The sequence below is a fragment of the Tachypleus tridentatus genome, chromosome 9 (genome assembly GCF_004210375.1).
Source record: "Tachypleus tridentatus isolate NWPU-2018 chromosome 9, ASM421037v1, whole genome shotgun sequence".
NCBI lineage: Eukaryota > Metazoa > Arthropoda > Merostomata > Xiphosura > Limulidae > Tachypleus > Tachypleus tridentatus.
In genome coordinates this window covers 100,336,736-100,356,919 of record NC_134833.1, presented here as the reverse complement: position 1 = coordinate 100,356,919, position 20,184 = coordinate 100,336,736, and the positions used below count along the sequence as shown (strand labels likewise).

The following is a 20,184-nucleotide window of genomic DNA, read 5'->3' as shown; positions in this document are numbered from 1 at the left end:
TGCTTGAGGATCATGTGGGACCATCTATAAGAAAATTAAAGCTGAAGCGGAACTGGACTCTGCAACATGACAATGACCCAAAACATACCAGTAAATCCACCAAGGACTGGATGAAAACTAAGAAATGGAGAGTCCTGAAATGGCCGAGTCAAAGCCCAGATCTTAATCCCATTGAGATGCTGTGGGGTGACTTGAAACAGGCTGTACATGCAAAAAAAAAAACCCTCAAACATCTCACAGCTGACAGAATTCTGCATTGAGGAGTGGGGCAAACTTTCTTCAGACCGATGTCAGATACTGGTAGATGGTTACAAGAAGCGCCTCACTGCAGTTATTTCAGCCATAGGGGGTAACACTAGCTATTAGGGGGTAGGGTGTCCTAACTTTTTCCTCAGCTAGAATATGCATTTTTGTAGAATTACATTTCCAGAAGATCTTGAAAAGTCTTTTCTTTAGTTTTAATTGTTTAGTCATATTCCTATAATCTCTCAGTATTGTTAAAATTGAAATTAAATATCTATATATCCAAAAATGTTACAAAAATACACAAGCTTTCATAGGGTGTCCTAACTTTTTCACATTACTGTATATATATATATATTGCTTCTTTTCTAGTACTCCGCTGGGACAGAGGTAAGTCTTCAGATTCACAACGCTCAACTAAGAGGGTCGATTCTTCTCGTAGTTTTGACACTAACCATCCTTGATGTAAAATACGAAAAGTACACTTTATTAAAACAATTTAGAGACTTATAACGTCATTACAGCCTATATTTTTGTTTGGTTATGCTCTGTCTAAAGACCGCATATTTTGATAGTGACCCGTTGCAAAGCTGGCATGTTAAAACACGCCACTCAACCTGTTTTTGCTGTCCATAATCCTTCTAATTTAGGATGATGATGATTTCCAGCGTCATTTTGAACAGTCTTATTACAATGAAACTCATAGGCTCTGCATCTGCGCTGCAAATTGGTTGATTTGTTTTGGTACAAAATATCATTAATATCTGTTTTGTTCTACACCTTCTTGAAGTATGGGATGGTTGCACGGATACACTGTGAAATTGATATGTGTTCACATGACAGTGATGTAGCTTGCATAACCCTTTGTATTTTTAACCTTTTGTCAAGGTTCAAAATTTCATATATTTCTAATAACTTCTTGCTTTTCTATAAATCTAATACAGTAGATCTTTAATTATTATTAAACTTGTAGGTTTTTAAAAGTAAACAATTTCAAAAATGCTAATAGCATAGAAATAGAATAATATGTTTACAAACTTTAGCATGATAAATTTTTAATTAAAATAAAGAAAGTGTTTTGGTCAACATATTTATTATTTTCATTGATCGTTACAGTGTTTTGAAGCACTAACAATTTTATATGATAGTAAACAAAAGTACTTTGAGCAGAATTTTAAAAAGTGTTTTACTAACAGTAGCTAGGGATTAACCCTCTGTTAAGATGATAGAGTGGACTTGTGGAGGATTTGAAGTATAATTCTGAGATTTGTAAAGGCGTTTTACCTCCTTACAGCTGTTTCTAGATCCACAGAGTAGTACACTAGTTGTTTAATTCACGTATATAAATCTGTGTAAATAGTTAGAAAATGTGTATAAAATTCACTGAGTGGTAAATGTTAAAGACTTATAACGCTAAACATTTGGATTCGATCCCTGCAATAAGCACAACACAGAAAACCCATTGTGTAACTTTGCGCTTAACAACGTAAACAAAAATGGGTTACTTTGTTGGTATGGATTGTTTATTTTTTGATAGACATATACATCTATAAACGAATAATACAAGATTATCCTTTATGTACGTATATGAGGATAGGCAGGAGGAGTTATAAGAATATTTCCATTGACACAGTTGCATTTTTATTTCTCTATTAGCTCTAAAGAAGCAGTAAAGCGTAAGAAAAAGTCAGTAGAATTAAAAGTTATCTTATAATTATCTGTAGTGTAAATATTTGTTTTTTAATCATTTTATTATCAAGCTTTCGCACCAAAACTTTGGATATTAGTTTTACATTTCTCCAGAAGATTATAAGAAACCTTTATTTTGAATACTTATGTAGATAGAAAATTTTAATGAACGGCAATTAGTTAGAATTAATCAACTGTTTCTCTTTTTTTTCTGAATTTGTGAGATCTAGATTTATTGTTCAACCTTTTATTCATCTAATTTGTCTGGAGGGGAGAAGAGTGTAAAAATAAACCATCCATAGTCTCGGGAATCAACTTTGACCTTTCGATTTTGGAACTTTTTGACCTTTTCAACAATAATTTCTTAATGAAATTCTGGTGTTTCTATATTATGATTTTTGTTGTTTTTTTGTATTTTAAAGATATTTTCAACAACTAAGCAATTCTTATTTTATTTTTTACAAGTGTCAACACTTGTTATCATGTATTATTTAAAACTAAGACATGGTTGTCTTAATTTCTACAATAATTTTGCTTATTTTTCCTAGAACAAAGACATCTTGGGTTATTTGCTGTGGCCATCACGAGAAATCGAACACCAGATTTTGGCTTTGTAAGTCCATAGACTTATTGTTGTCCCATCGAAGGCCTTAACAATAATGGATAATATTTTTCTCTGATCACATATCTTGCTATTTTCACACTGATAGATAGTGTCCTTCCTGCAATTTAATAACTTATCTTAATTTTTACATTGGAGGCCAATGATATTCCTGTAATTCAATCACTTATCTTACTGGTGTTCCTCCTGTAATTTATTCACTTATATTACTGTTTTTCATTGGTGGCTAGTGTTGCTCTTGTAATGTAATTACTTACGTGAATTTGCCTGTTCGAATATTTTCCTCAAGGTTCTTTGAATCTTGAAAGATAACATAAGAAATTATTTTCTAAATAATAACTTCTTCGAATATACGTTTTTACCTGAAGTTATTAATTCAAATATTTATATCTACAATCCAACATCTTATGATACAAACGTTCTCTGTCACTGATATTATTCCAGGAAAAACTAGGATATCCTTTACTCGCAACTCGCTAAGTTTGCAAACATATACACAAAAAGAAAGACGTGCCTACGTCTCACTTTGCTGTTGTTTTTTTCTATCTCATTTATAGTTCTGGTAATAACCACAGTTTCTGTACTTTACACATCCAAAGACAGGAGCATCGTGTTGTGAACTGTTGCTAGAAAGACATAAAATCAGCTTTGTGGACCATTTGGCAGAAGTCCAATTAAGATTAGAATGTGTCAAGATTGTTTCGTACCTCTTAAACAAAAACAGACATTTTTCGTAGACTCTTTTCGGGCTAAATAGCACTTCTTAAGGTTTTATGAGAGTAATACAATGTAGATTAAACTGAAAGAAAAAAACAGCAAAAAAAGTTTCCTAACAAGCTCCCCAAGTAACCCACAAAGAAGAAAGAAAGAGCAATTAGAGAGACAAAGTCACAAGGAACTATATCTTCCTTAAAATACTTTTAATCCTTTGATAGTATCCTAACAACACTGTTGTAAGAAAGAAAGAGCAATTAGAGAGACAAAAGCACAAGGAACTATATCTTCCTTAAAATACTTCCAATCCTTTGAGAGTATCCTAAAACACTGTTGTAATGGAAGATGATATTACAAGCATACACCTATTACACTTGCCAATGTATTCAGATAAAAACATTAACTGTGTAATTAAACTAAACTCAGCCTTGCATTTGGAGCGTTTACTAAATACATTTTACTGTTACTCTGCAAAAATAAAATAAAAGTTTATAGACAGAATATTCCGAAGAACAACAACATACTCTGGGTATAACATTTTGTTTTCAATAATATGTAGCATTAAATGTTAAAATACACTACATGAAATCAGTAGAACAAAATAAACTAGGTGCTTTAATTTTTTCCAAGCTAAAATCTATTGTTATATGAGCACAGAAACCTGATATAATAAACAGTAACAAATATTTAAAAGCAAATCGTATAACTAAAAACTGTGTGCCTAGCAGTGTTAGGAATATACAATGGTGTAAGTAATCTAATCGTTTTGAGATCTGGTCTATTATTCTATAAACTATAGAATGTTAAATATTGTTAAAGAATTTATCATATGAATTGTGAAAAAAAGCTTAAATGTTTAATGTTAATTTTCTACATATTAATAATGTGTTTAAATAAATACAAAACTTACTGTATTGTTGATAAGAGTAAACCTCTATCAGGGATATTGAAACCAGATCTTTAGTAGGGGGAGGAATAGTGTTTGGAGTTATTGCTATTGTTAAATGCTGACACCAGTAATTTACATATTGTTTTCGTCGTGTTCCCTGTTGATGTCTGGCGATGAAATATATAATTAGTCTTGTTAAGTGTTTCATGTGTTTAATGACGGAAGTATTACCTCAAAAATTAATTAATTATTATCGAGATTAACATCGCTCTGACCAGAGAAGAGGTAATAAAATACAAAACATTAGCTATTTTTATGACGCGCCATCTGATGGCTAAACGGTAAGTCTCACAGCTTACAAAGTTAAAAATTTAAGTTTTGATACCTACGGTGGGAAGAGCACAGACAAATTATTGTGTACCTTTGTTTTTAATAACAAATAAACTGATTCCATAACACTTTGTTGTTATTAATAGATTTAACATGACATGTCAACTAGCTTTAGAAAATGTTTGGTTTCAGTAAGTGTTCTTCCTGTATTTTACATTACGAAAAATAAATTAAACGTTTTTAGGATTTTTCATGCTTATAAATCAGCACTACAGAGACTGCAGTCAATTGCATAACGAAAATTTTGCGGAATAATACGTTGTTTTTTCTGAAATATAAAGCCTTGAACATATTTGAACATGTGAAAATACTTAAATTTCATTTAAATACTTCAAAGAAAAACAAAACTCTTACCTTCGTACAAATACTTTAATATTTTAGAGCAAAAGCGTATAACATTCATATTCGTATAGGGGGCTTTTAGGCAATATTATAGTTGACTTTTCCTGTTCGATAAAGCGCTATGCCGAAAAACTAGAACAATAGTCTTACATTAGTGAGCAAATACATAATAACGTGTACTTTAAAATAAAGTTAAGATGCACTATTAATAATCAACATGTTGATTACCTTCACACGTCTTCTTCTGTCCAATATTAATGTGTGAACGAAACATATATACAGCTTATTTTATATTAGAAGCTCCAGATTGCTTCAGAAGGTAAGACATCGAAAAGCATTTCAGCTTACATGATTTTAAAATTTTGGTAGTTATTTTATTAGTGATGTCCCCATAATTCTTCTACACAATGTCTAGTTTTATGTATTAGTTTGACTGATATCCAGTTGATTTGATAGTCAAGATTCCTCATGGGTAAAATATTAATAGCATTTGTTGTTTGACCATTTTAACATCCTTTTTATGGGCTGCTAGCCTTATATTAAAATTTCTTCTCTTTAAAGCACCATCAACAATTTCACATAATTGACAAGAGGCTATTTTTCGTGAGAACCACACTCGTTCAAGAGAAAGAAATATTGAAATTGGCATATTTATAAACAACTTTGAAATTGTTTATTAGACATTTATCTAAAGTGCAGTACTAGTTGTTGTTGTTTTTAAATATTATATTTTTATTTCGACATGTAAATATTTTTGGTGTTATTCGTAAAAGCTTACCTTCCTTGCTTTTTCATGGGAATTTCAGTAAAGTCTTCGGGCCACTGTAGCCGTTCAAAATTCTATAAATATTTTTGAGTTCTTATTGTGGATCGTGTGGTAACATTTTATATTAGCCGTTAAAAAGATTACAAATATTTTTGAGTTATTATCATGAATCGTGTGGTAACATTTTACATAAGTTGTTAAAATACTAAAGTTTTAACTCCTGCCTTGGCCCGGCATGGCAGGTGGTTAGGGCGCTATACTCGTAATCTGAGAGTAATTCAAAGTCCCATTAATGAACTTGCTTGTCCTTTCAGCTGTGAAAGTGTTATAATATCTCGTTCAGTCTCACTATTCGTTGGCAATAAAAGGAGCTCAAATGTTGGCAGTGGGTGGTATTGACTAGCTACGTTCCTTCTAGCAATCGTCCAAGTTAACCCACGAAGACGACCGGATGAGTAACTGTGGACGCAAGGGAATCAGAAAGTATCTCATTATAATGATTCCAATTGTTTTAAAGTATCCTGGCAACACAGTTGGAATGGGAGATAATATTACACGTATACAACCTATTACACAAACCCAAACATCTTTTTTTATTAGAAATGTTTAAATATGTCATACAAAGTTAACAGATGGCGTTACCTTATTCTGTTTTTGGAAGTTAAGACAACGTACTCCATCAATGACTATTATATCAGATTTTTGATAGTTTTAGTGTATAAAAAAATTAACAGCATTATTTAAGAAAATTTTAATTATTTTAAATAATAAAATATGATTCTTTTTGTATCACATGTTACAACTTTTTAACTTAATAAACAGTCATATTTTGCGTTCTACTTCTTGTTCGAATCGATTGCACAGATATTGGTAAGAAATGAAACCTCACAACGAGCAAATACGAAAGTGTTTCATTTTCTAATTTAATTTGTGTCTACTCCAGAATATGAATATATCAATGTAAATCTATCACTTTGCCCAAACCTTTGGTGGCTCAGCGGTAAGCCTGAATGCTTATGACGCCTAGAGCACAGAGGGCCAATTGTGTTGCTTTGCGCTAAACAACAAACAGACACTGTATCTTTAAATTAGATTAATGTCACTTCTCTACAATAAATCCACTATAGTGATTGAGTCCGTTCAATTTCGTAATTTTTGAATGGTGGATTTTTAACTTTTTAAGCACATGAAACAGTAAACCCTGAAAGTTCAAGGTTTCTAATAGAAGAAAATATGTACAAGTTTTTTTTTCCTTTCGTTTTGCAAGACGGTTCTGTATTCACGAAGATACTATTCGCTAAATTTCAGACTGCCAACACTCTTCCAGCACAGAGAACTATTTGATTTTGTTCTTAAACATATATTGAAATTAAGAAGCGATTTGTTTCTGAATTCAATGGAAACAATTTATTTAAAAACGAAACCATGAAGAACATGTTCGAACTTCATTCGTTTTGGTTTGGCTAAGTTTTTATGTATATGTGCTAAAGTGTCTAGAATATAATTGTTATACTTTCTTATTTAAATACAGTCTAACGACATTTAGCTTCTGAGGCTCGTTTTGAAGATCAGTTGTCGTAAGAAAGACGAATATGATAATGAAATAAGTGGTGAGAGTATGAATGAGTGCACACTTGCCATTCTAAAAAGAAAGCCCAGAATAGAATACTGGCCTTATCAGTAATTAGATTGGGATGTTGAAAGAGGTGGCACTTCCTCTTGTGAGTCACTTGGATATACCAACCGGAAGATCCACAATGCTAATGGTTTGAATTCCCAGTAAGCTGAATGCAGTTCCTGATCCTTCTGCTTTGGCTGCTTCCGCCACATTGGGTCTTCTTCAATACTTTCTTGCAAATTGAAGAAAATAAGCAGTCGAAGTAAGATAGAAACTAACTGATAACTTATATTTAATAATACTAAAGTTATAAATTAATTTTAATGAGAATTAGATGATCGTATGAGATGCTAACCACCACATCAACATATCACGTCTCTACCTAATATCTTGAAAACAAAACAGAAGATACATGTAATGCTTTGTTTTATATTTGACAGTTTAGTGAAGGTTAATTTGCTTACGATTATTTGTTCTTTAAGATATCTGCGTTTGCCAGACTAGTTGCTTTTCAAGGAATTTTAACAACATTATACTGAACTTTATTCTTAAAAACGTTTTGTTCTTGCTTTTGACAAAACGACGTCTTCGTATTGATGGTATTAGGAAGGAGCCTTCATATAAATGGTTATTTTATACCGCTAGGTTTTATGAGCTGGGGTGTTAATCACATTTTATTAAAATGTATTTTTAATTTGATTTATGAAAGATATTGTAATTCGTTTGAATAAATTCTGATTTTTCTTTCCTATTGATTCATTGGGGAAAATTTCTGAGATAACTTAAAACATCATTAAAAATTATAAAGCTGAATAAAATATCCAATAAAACACTAATTCTTTTATATACAAATTTTATAAGAGTATAGTGGATTTAAACTTTTGAAAGAAACATGTAAATGTTATTACATATTGTATGTTCATATTGTTTTATTTTTGTAAAGCCAAATTTGGAAATTTCGTTTTATATTTATTGTTTGTATAATTAACATGTCATCTTTCAGAAGGCCAGACGTGAAAATGTTATTTCATAATAAATGTTTATATAATTACCCTTCCTATTTTCTTACAGGAAAGCAACATCGGGCTATATGGTGAGCCTCCCGATGGAAATCGAACGGCTAATTTTAGCGTTGTGAATTCGTAGACATACCGTTGTACCAGCGGGGACCCTTTTTTATATTTGTTCTGCTTACCTTGGAAATATTAGTTCATGCTGAATGTTTACATATTTATTCTACTTTTTCTTCTTTTTTTTAATTGGTAGTCGTGGCAATGTTATTTGATATTAAGTGCTTATATAACTATGCCACCTTTTTTGTACTGATAGGCTTAGAAATATTATTTCATATTCAGTGTTTATGCAATTATCCTGCGTCTTTGTTCTGTTAGTTACTTAAGGGCCAGCATCATTGAGTAACTATGCATGTAAATTTATTGTTATTAGTTTTATATATATTTAATGACAAAATTATATTTTATGTAATGGTTTCATCATTAAACTTCTGAATAAACATACATCACAATTCACATTTTATATAAATTATATAAAAATACAATAATGATCCACAGAATATTTTTATATACAGTTTATATAAAGTATCAGGGCATTTTATGATTAAAACTAAGTAGGTATGTAAGGTAAGTTTAAAAAGTAAATAAATAAACTGATAGGTGACGTTTCGTATATATATGAATGTATATGCTCTACGTTTGTTACATATTTATTAAACAATTTACTCAATTTAAGCTAAGTAAAGAAAACTAATGGAATTTAAGGATTTTAAAGCAAAACAATTTTATTTTCATCACTACCCACCGACAACTCTTCAGTTACTCTTTTACTAACAAATAGTTGAATTGATCGTCACATTAGATTATAACGCCCCCATGGCTGAAAGGGCGAGTATTTTTGGTGTGACAGGGATTCGATTCCACGACTCTCCAGATTGCGAGTCAAACGCCCTAACCACTTGGCCATGCCGACCCCGCAAAATAAATGTGTATGACATATTTTAAAGAAGCGTTTAACTGTGCGTTTTCGACGTGATTAAAAAGAAAGAAAGTGTGTTATACGCAGATATACAGAGATATATGTATATTACAGTGTGTTTGTTTATTTTAGGATACTTAGCTCAAAGCTTCGCAAGCATTATTTGCATTAATTACGCCCAATTTCGAACTTGTAAGTTATGAGAGGGAAAGCAAATACTAAACATCATGCAAGTCAACCCCCAGAATACCGTAATCAAATAGGGATATTTGACTGTCACTTTTATAAAGCAGCAGTTGTTCTTACGTATATGTATGTGCGGCAACGGGTCACGAATCAGGGACCGTTACATCCACCGTCCGGCATGATAACGACTAGATGTCTTTAGGTATATAAGAACACGAAACTTTAAAAGATAGTGCGTTTGTGTAGCAAGGGTTGTAGTATTTTGAAAATAATAAAGAGTGGTGTTCGTGTGTTATATACTAAAAACAAGTAGAAAATATGTATTGCATTGTGTTGGAAAGAAGTGTCTATTGTGGACTTCTGCAAAATATGCGTTGCTTATTTTGTTAAGAAGAAACTAAGTGTGATGTAACAAGCAGAAAAATATATGCTACATAGTTAAACAAAAACAAAGAAAAACTAGTGTAAATGGGTGTTTGATGAGTTGAGCAGAATTCAGGTTTGGCGTTAACGGGTGAAACACGTGTTGAGCATGTTCAAACAAGTAAAACTGTGAGCGGTACAATTAAAGTAGGAGAACGAAGTTTGTGTAGGTCATCTCAAAATGTTGATTTAAATTGTTCTGCAATATTATTACGTTTCAGTTAAACATAAGTTTGTACCAAACGTTCTGTGGTGCGTTTGTTCGAACTGTGTCAAAAACTTAAATTGTTTGCAAACATACATATATACAAATGCTGCTATTCGTTTGGATACGTACGATGAATTAAACTGAATTCAAAGAGAAAAATAATGTTTTAAAGTACTGATTCAGATTTAAACTATGTATACACTATAACTGAATCACATGCCATTATATTGAATTTTATATGACTATAAAAAATCCTATTCCCAAGCCTAAAAATTTCTCTCGCGTATCAGATTTCAGTATTAACACAAATATTACAAATACATTCTTCTCGTCTTCTTTTAAATAATTTAAATTTATGTGATTCGGTCATTTTAAATCTGTCTAGCCAATCCTGAGACACCTCCCCATCGCAAAAAAAATCCTTATTCCCATATTAGGTTCATACATATTCATCACAATTTTCATATAAATCCATAGGCCCAGTCCTAAAAGCTCCCATTACCCATTAATATTGATTTTCAAGTAAATCAAGTAAGTAAAACCGGAGAATCTTCAAACCTCATGATTCCCTCACAGTTAGGGTTTCATCTTGGTTCTGGCGAAACGTTTTCATATCTATTCAATGGGGAAGAGGTTAACAGCTTAATTGCAACATCTCAATCCATTATTCTTCAAAAATTTCAGAAGGAGAAATATTCAATACAATTGACCATTATTATATAGACATTTTAAAAACAACATTATATATATATATACACACACATGTATATATACATACAAATTATGTATGCATTCTAACATCACCCTAGAGGCAGTAGCAGTTTTCTTGATCTCATTTGTTCTAATACATAGGTTGTTGTTTTGAATTAAGCACAAAGCTACACAATGGGCTATTTGTGCTCTGCCCACCACGGGTATCGAAACCCGGTTTTTAGCGTTGTAAGTCTGCAGACATACCGCTGAGCCATTGGAGGGCCTAATACATAGAATACAATTGTTTATGAATTTACGTTTTTAGACTTTAGCTACAACTGGTAGGTTGCAAATGTATTGACAACACGCCATTTAACCAGCCTCGCACAGAAATCACCATAATCTATTGGCGATGTAAATATTATTTTAGAAAAAAAAGCAACTATCTAATAAATACAATAAAACATTACTCGGGTCTGTTTTCCATTTCTCAAATATCAACTAGGATGAACACCAGCAAGCAGTAATAACATCTTATTTTTAAAACTTTTTCTATTTATTTAAACCAACCAAGGTTTGCCATCGTAAAGCACTATCGGCACATCATAACTTGTGTTCATGAATTACTCTTGTTTACTGAAAGCGTTTCGGTTGCTCTTTTCGTGTGAAATGCTAAATTTTTCAACAAAAAATAATGTGGAAAAGTAATCCCAGCGTATAATAGAAATATGTTTTGAAATGCGATCGTTTCACCTTCGAAAACGCCCCAAGTTCTGCGATGATTGGATCACTGAACTTAACTCTTGTCACTAGAGGAATACTCGTTGAAGTGTTACTTATAATGAACAACCAAAATTTGCTACAAGGCACAAAGACGCTTTGCTAATTATCATTTTCGGGATTCTGTAAGCCTTTGTTTATAATATTATTTATGACATTAAGAGCTTTCTTCCAGGACTCGACTGCAGAGGGCGTAATGTGGCTTCCTAAGACATCCTGTAGTAAATTCACCATCACCAAAGCAAGATTCTGAAAACAAGAGTAATTTGTTAATCTGGATATGTGTAATTAATTAGCTACGTTTTAAATATTTCTTAGTTCCTTTTTATGTTTAGGGAACAATAATGAAAGCTTTTGTTTAAATGTTCTTGCTTTATACTGTCGAAAATAACAATAAATAATTAATTGTTTCTTTAATCCTCTTAAGAATTAAAAATATTACAAGGCATGCAAATATTGTTTCAGTTATTACATGAAAGCGTGCAAATTTTACTGGTAAGGTTTATAAGTTAAAGAAATTGTAAAGACTGGCCAAGTGTGGTTAAGGATACCAGCTAAAACTTATTAATATTTTAAGGATCACTCATAATTTAGGGATAAATCGCCTATCTTCTTAGTTTCATTAGTTTGTGAACAAGCTTTTCTTTTTTAGTTTGACTTACGTGAGAAATTTCATCCCAAAATATTTTATGAGCAGATTCGAACTAATGAAATGCTACGGTAAATTTAGGAAGCAAAAATTGTATAATTACCAAATAAGATAATATATCTTCTTTCTTTTATTATCAAATCCCTAATTGTCTCATTAGATGCTAATTGTGTATCCTGTTTTGTGAAAGGTAATAAGTAACTGTTTAACTGATTTAGTACTTGTGTTTTTAAGTTCAAAGTTGAAAGTCTATGAAGAAATAAAGGTGTACCATACATCATGTTTTTTTTTATCCTCCTTTTCGAGCAAAAATCTTAAAACAAAACATCTAATGTACACCGCTGGATAATTTTAGTTACAATTACAAACATATATGGTAATCGAGCCAACAAATTCTTGGTGATGCAAGCCAAAAGCTTATGGAGAAATAGAAATGTTTCTTTTCTGGGCAAAGTCTTGAAGCAAATAACCATTGTACACCGTCAGATAGTTTCCAGTTCCGATACAAAGAACTACGATAATCGAGCCAACCAACTCTGTGTGAAGAATGCTAACACATGCACACACATAATGGATAATCTCTGTCGTATCTTATATAAAGTTGCTCGTTTTTCAAGTTAGATTTTATCACTTTTAGCCTATTAAGTTAAAAGTCAATGGTATATATATGTCGATTTTGACTTTTTTATCTTCACTGGGGTTCAAATTTATTTCGTTGAGGTAAAATTCAAAAGTAGCAATTATTTGTTCTATTTTTTTAGGTTTCACAGCAAAATTATATTGGTACAAAACTAGATTTCACAGCAAAATTTAAACTTTGGTTTAAAATAGATAGCTAATCATCATTTCATGGCTCAGTCGAAAGATTTAAGACATATAAAGTTACAGATTGGAAATTGCTCATCTCTTCTTTCAACTTTTTTGTTGTAGTTGGTCACTCACCAGATGGTGAAGTTAACATTTATTCTAATCCTCAGAAGTTGATTTGTTTACAAGTTCAAATTGTTTTTGATATAATTAGGTTTCTAGCTTGGAGATTTACATACCGACGTCTTTTATAATGGTTCTTAACACTGGAAACTTCATTTTTTCTATTATGTTTTTAATGTGTTGAGATAAAAAAACTTGATTCGATGAAATTGGGAAATGTATGCTATAAAATCTCCTACTCTATGTATGTCAGGTACTTAATAGATTCAATTTCATTTTAAAGTTTATACTTTTCAGTTAATAAGAGTTGGGTGACCTACCTCAAATTGTTCCGCTGTTATTTGACGACGTCTGTGATTTTCAGCAGTTTTCGTAAGAAGTTCAAGTATGCAACCCACATCATCCAAGTTATCCACCCATGAGTTAATAGTGTACATTACAGACAACGCATGTGCTTCTAGTTTTTTAGAGTCGCGTAATTGCTCCCAGGGAACGTTAGCTACAGATTTAAACAATTGTTTATAGTCCGGATATTCTGTGAAAAGCCTAAAAACAATAAGTAAAAAAGAGAGATGCATCATTAATTTATTAAGACTAGTTTGGTTTATTTTTTTACGTACTTTCATTGTCATATCGCGCATCGTTTATTTGTACACATTATTATAAAGGATTGTCGCGTTTCTTTTTAGATTTATAAAAAAAAAAAAAAAAAATAATATTATTTATGACTTCTTTCTCCGCCTGTAAGTGTTTAGTACAAAATACAGCTAATTAATTCAAAGAATCCGCGAGCGGAGATAAGGGATAATATGTAAAGATTTGTGATAAAAGTGTCTAGACAAACTGCTTTTTAAATTTGGCCTGTTGTTTACTTTTTTATTATATATAATAACATTGTTATATTATAACGGTCAAATCATGTATTATATTATCTTCATTTATTGTTTCGTATCTTCATAGACATTCGTTTTTTATTTGTGTCGTGGTGTAACATTATAAATTAAAACATATGACATAAAACATTATTTATATGGAGAGTTATTGTACTCAGTTTCTTTGTAAACGAGCATGTGGTGTTAGAGAGAGTAAGTTTCCACAAAAATATTTACCTGTGGCTAATGCTGCTGATATTAGTAAAATAATGCGTTATAATCTTTATAAGAAGTTACTTTTGATTTTGAGTTCCATTCCCAACACAGCCTGATATAATGATCATCTGACACGTATTTATTACCAATAAGTTCAAGCACGTCAAACTACAGAGTTCATTGTATCACTACAGAAAAAGAAACATTTGTTATAATGTAGATCGTGTCTATATGTTTGTCTACCCCTGTCGAACATTTTCCAACTTTCTAATTTCTGATGAACATTAAACATTCAGGGCTTCTTACACATGCTCAAAGGAGTTAGACATTTGAAATTTCCCCTCTGGTACTCCTTTCAGTGCCTACTTCTGAACTTCATTTATCACGAAATTTTCTAAAATTGTTGGATTGAGCCCATATCTCCGGATCACTTAAAAGTACAAGATAGATAATATACTGAAAACAGTTACATTGATATGAAGAAATTTACCGAAATATCTCCAAATGTTATTATTTTTAAACATTCATTGATTGTATCACATATAAATTTTATCCGTTTAAAGGTTTCTTTCCTTGTATTATATACCGCCTTGATATCACATAAAGTATTTCTTTGAATTTATTATATATTAATTTAACCCATTTGATTGCTTTGAATCTCTAAATAATAAGTTACGGCACTCTTTAAAACTTTTGACCTTTTCTCCTCTGTTTAGCAGCAAGATAATAAGTGCGTGTGTTTTTTTATAGTAAGGCCACATCGGGCTACTTCCTGAGCCCACCGAGGGGAATCAAACCCTTGATTTTAGCGTTGTAAATCCGTAGACATACCGCTGTACTAGCGGGGGCTTCAAGATAATAAGACTTCATTAAACAAGAATACATCTAGATTTATAAGATCATGCAAATACATATATATATGTATGTGTCGAGATTCTTGAAAAAAGAAGAAAAATACCAACATATATTTTTAAGGAACAACTTTCCTTAAGCATCGTTCCCCGCTGGTAGAGCGGTAAGTCTATGGATTTACAACGCTGAAATCAGGGGTTCGATTCCCCTCGGTGGATTCAGCAGATAGCCCAGTATGGCTTTCTGTAAAAAAAAAACACACACACATTTCTCTGGCACCCTCTGGTGACGTTCAGTTTATATCTAAATAGCTGCAAAAGATATTTGACTTCCCCAAACTTCTCATATTTTAATAATATACACCTTTTTATAATGTTTGCCTTTAAGCCAATGCATTCATATTCTCTCTATATATTGAAACATTTAATTAGTTGAAGTATATTACTTATGTTAGTCCGACTCAAGCAATCGTTTTACTCCATTAATTACTCCCATTAACAACTGTGTTGATCATTAACCCAAACTTACTCCACCGAGGGTATTTAAATGTAATGTGGATTAAATCTAAAGATTATAAGTCACGAAAACTACACACTTTTTAACTTTCATTAATGTACAGAGTAAAAAACATAATTACAAACATTAATGCAAATTGTATATACACACATATATAATTGCTGCATATTGCATATATATTGTAATCTGTGCATGCTGGTAAAGTGTCTTTTCCTTCTTTTCTTTACGTGTCTTGAGCAGGAAGTGACAAGACGAGACATGTACAACACGAATGCCTAACCCGATTGTTTCCTAATAGCCACATTGGAGCAGTATGATGCAACTGAAGATTACTGTGCCCTTTAGGGCGTGTTGTTATAATCGTGATTCTTCAAGAAACCAATCTTGTATATAAACAAAATAAAGCCGCCTGTTATTAGAAAGACAAAGCCAACCAAAAACGCTTGTGGAAAAAAAAAAGCAATTATTCTTTAGCTGAAACAGTAGAAGATATCTCATGATATTACTCATACTGCATCATTTGATTCATGTACTGTAAAAGGAGTTCAGATTCAGCTTTGCCATGTCACATTTTGTTCGGTGCAACTCAATGATGATTTTTAGGTGAATTAGGAGTTAGATTTTACAGCACATCAATAAAAATGCAACTTGAGTAATGTCACGATACTTAACGATTAGCTACCCGTTAGTATAGCAGTAAGTTAACGGATTTACAAGGCTAAAATCAGGGGTTCGATTCCCCTCGGTGGACTCAGCAGATAGCACACACACACACTTACTGTTTAACTATACATTTAAAGGGAAAAAATTCATGTAGCAAAGAAACGTACAGATCAGGATATTGGTAGTGACACACGTATGTTAATTAAAAAACATATTATGTGGAATTGGGAGGTGTGTTAACTTTAATGATAACAATGTGTGAAAAAGAGACGGAAGAGTAAGTGGTACTGAAGGACAATCGTTCTGACCTGAGCTATGCGAAATGAAGTTTGGGAATTAGAATGACGGGATGAAGGGGAAGAGGATTATTTATATTAATTAACTGATATTTCTCTCATCCTGGTGTGGCATAGTTTCAAAAATAAATATTTATTTACAGCTACAGACAAGTAGCTAACTCCTTCAGCTAACTAGAAGTCGACTTTATTCATTTTTTTTTTTTTTGTTTCTCTAATGCTAAGATTAACATGTATTGTAAAAGCTGCGAAACACAAGGTATCAATCTGCTGGCTGTGGTCTCCAGGCTCTCATGTTGTAAGCGCTCAATCCAGTGTTTCCTACTGCACTTGGCGTGATTATTACTTTGTGAAACTGCTTCCTCTTGCAGCGAATAATATCGGAACACAGGTTATTTTGAAAGTTATTTGGAAGCAAATTTTACTTGTCTGAGAATCGAACTTTGCAAAAATGTGCACACTGAACTTTCCATTAAGAAAACAAACTTGTACCAATTCCTTTTATTTTTGAACTAAGAGTAGTAGTAGAGAAGATTTTCAAATTTTCTGGAAATAATCCAATATATCTAGAAACAAAAATAGGTAAAGCTTGATAATGCAATATTGCAGACCTGTTCTATAAATACATAATGTTCACGATAAAGCAAACCGTTTACCATTTTAAGGCTTGGAGAAGAAGAACAGAAATGAATGTTTTATACGTAACGATAAAACTGTGTAAAAATAAAAGACAAGGACACTTCTGTTTCTTCTTTTCCTCATGTATTTTAAATAAAAAACTACTGTTTTATTTGAATTAAAAGCAAGGCGAGAGACACCACATAATGACCTACAAAACTTGATAAATTATGTATATGAATAATGAAATATTTTATCTTTTAAACACTATTATTTGATTAAACTTGGTAGATCATTTACATACAGAATTTGACTGAGAAGGAACATTGTTTAAGGATACTATACAGGAGAGTGGGTATCTATGGAACTCGAGTGGCTTTTGATGGCGTAAATCTCGAAACAATAAATAGAAGATTCTAAGTTGTAAAGCATTAAAAACATTAAATAATAAAAGTTTACTTTGTCGATGTATCATACATTACTGGACTCTCTGCAAATGTTTCCATAACGCATAGGAATATATATATGCTAGCATCGTTAAGGTGATCCTCGCGAAAATATCCATACCTGTGGAAAAGTATACACGTACTCACTGCAAATGACACTATGTTACAACTAATGGGATCAGCCAGAACACTATGAACACATGTGTGTGTATAATCATGTTGCATAAAATGATTGAAACTGTCATAAATTTATTTTCAGCATAAACAAATCTCGTTCTGATAACTAACGCAAAAAACTGCTGTTTTAGTATTACATAATTGATAATTTAATTTCTATAAATAAACTTTAAAAACGCAAATCCCGCAAATGTTATTATATAAACAACGTTTCACTGACCTTATAAATAATTCGATGCCATTTCCTTTCAAATCTTTCTGAATGATGGACCACGTCTTTCGAATATGTTGTTTGTCTCTAAGAGTTAGACCCGTTCCTTCATCTGGTATGTCAATATCTGGACTTTCTCCTTGCCAAAAATAGCTTACGAGGCCTCCCATTTTTTGGATATTTAAAAACGTATAGCTGAAAATTTTAGGATGTGAGTTCCTTCAAACTATTTACCTTTACAGATGTAATTGTATCTGTACAATATACAAAGTTTCTTGATTGCAGGTGGTTTCCAGGACGTGCTTTCTACGTTATCAGCAACGAGTCTGTGACGTTATCTGGATACTCTAGCGTTGACGCATAAACTCAATAAACAGCTGAAGAAGTGCGCACCCAAAGTTTTATAAGCGTATAACCTGTGCTATGTAAGGATTGGTCTCCAAACTCTTGACGTCACGTAACAGTTCTGTTATTTCATTCTCTTTGAAACAACTAATGAAATGTTTTTGATTGCGTTGTGACATAGATATAATTATGTGAAATCCGTAATGGGACTGATTCAGAAGTATGTGAGTGAAAACTTCTGCAGCCAAGAAAAATGTGGATAACTGGTTCACAGTTACATATCGCAGGTAACAAAATGATCACCAGAGCTAGCCACAACAATATGAGTTAATCGTGTGAAAGTCTTTGTTGATCAATATAACTAGTGACAATACGTCATGTAAACTGTGTGACAATACTTGATCAACAAATGTAGTGACAATACATCTTGTGAACTGTGTGAAAGCACTTGTTGATCAACAAAGTACTTTTGAAACACAAAGCAGGGAAAATGGTTATCTGTGCCGCCCAAACACAGGGATCGAACACTACATTTTAGTGTAAAGTATGCAAGCGGAAAACTGATCTACTAATACTGAGTACAAATACAAAATATAACATTTTAAACAGAAAAGAAACAAGTTTGAATTTCGTGCAAAGCTTCACAAGGGCTATCTGCGCTAGTCGTACCTAATTTAGCATTAAAATCTAGAGGAAAGGCAGATAGTCATAAATACCTACCGCCAACTCTTGGGATACTCTTTTACCAACGAATAGTGGGACTGACCGTCACATTATGGCACCCCCACGGCTGAAGGGGCAAGCATGTTTGGTGTGACAGAGATTTTAACTCGTAATCTGAGGGTCGCGGGTTCGAATCCTCGTCACACCGGACCAAAGAAACAAGTAGTGTGAAAAAAGCGCTTAGCAATACAAACTAATAAATAAACAAATCTTACAATACAAATATTAGCAAAACTTGACCAATCACAATCCAATAAAACAATAGAAGTGGTTAGGTAGCTGGTGACGACTAAAACTGATCAGCACAGAGACTTGAGTTAAGACTGTGAGGTGAAAAAATATATTTATATATATTTTATAGTGTTACTTTTCTTGAAATAATTTCTTCAAGATTAGCACCCTAAAAACATAATGTCGAATTCTATATACGTTTTTTTCACATTCGCGGTGCGTATCATATAAATAATATTTTATAAACCGACAGAGCTGTCACTGACTGCCCAGCTTCTTTTCAAAATAATACATTTTCAAACAATTTTAGGATGATTTTACAATAATAACCGGAATAAAAAATTCAACTAGAGCATGCAAGATTAAAATAAATGTTATAAATTTTACAATTCTAAATCCACATAAAGACTATTTATGCCTATTCCAACTACAGGATAAAGAGAATACAGTAGCTAATGAATAGTACTCATTAGGCTTATCAAAGACTTGATTGTAGCTTCTATAACGCATCCATAGCCCAATGTTTTTACAACAGTTGTTCTTATTGACAGTGCAGACAAGCTATGTTAAAAAACAACGCAATTAACGTACAAATAAGTTTCCAGTCGCAAGCAGGAATCCACCGAATCAATGTAATGAATTGTGTTTTTTCTTATAGCAAAGCCACATCGGGCTATCTGCAGAGCCCAACGAGGGGAATCTAACCCCTGATTTTAGCGTTGTAAATCCGTAGATATACCGCTGTACTAGCGGGGGGTCACACACAGTAGAGAAGACTGCAAGACGTGGAAAAATAATGAACTTGTGTTTACTGATTTTGAGCAATTTTTTCATTGTTGACATTATGTGTCTATTTAGCTAGAACGACAGATTCTTTCCTTAAT

General features: G+C 32.3%; 1 protein-coding gene and 1 long non-coding RNA gene across 2 annotated transcripts; one reads left to right on the top strand and one right to left on the bottom strand.

Annotated features, from left to right (window-relative positions):
• Positions 1–7,060: 7,060 nt before the first annotated feature.
• Positions 7,061–10,513, top strand: LOC143225880 (uncharacterized). Its single transcript, XR_013014162.1, has 2 exons — positions 7,061–7,687; positions 8,345–10,513. It is a non-coding gene; the product is annotated as an uncharacterized LOC143225880 (long non-coding RNA).
• glob1 (globin 1) lies at positions 8,792–18,781 on the bottom strand. Its single transcript, XM_076456035.1, has 3 exons — positions 18,011–18,781; positions 13,455–13,680; positions 8,792–11,804 (listed from the first exon to the last, which is right to left on the bottom strand). The coding sequence occupies exons 1-3, from the start codon at positions 18,169–18,171 to the stop codon at positions 11,658–11,660; spliced, it is 534 nt and encodes a 177-aa protein (XP_076312150.1). The 5' UTR covers positions 18,172–18,781; the 3' UTR covers positions 8,792–11,657.
• Positions 18,782–20,184: the final 1,403 nt, after the last annotated feature.

What these genes read in the sequence shown, in the direction of transcription:
- glob1 (XM_076456035.1), bottom strand. Translation starts at nt 18,171, where the DNA reads ATGGGAGGCCTCGTAAGCTATTTTTGGCAAGGAGAAAGTCCAGATATT. An exon ending in GGCATCGAATTATTTATAAG is followed by an intron (nt 13,681 to 18,010) that starts GTCAGTGAAACG and finishes TATTGTTTTTAG; the next exon opens with GCTTTTCACAGAATATCCGG. An exon ending in TAACAGCGGAACAATTTGAG is followed by an intron (nt 11,805 to 13,454) that starts GTAGGTCACCCA and finishes TCTTGTTTTCAG; the next exon opens with AATCTTGCTTTGGTGATGGT.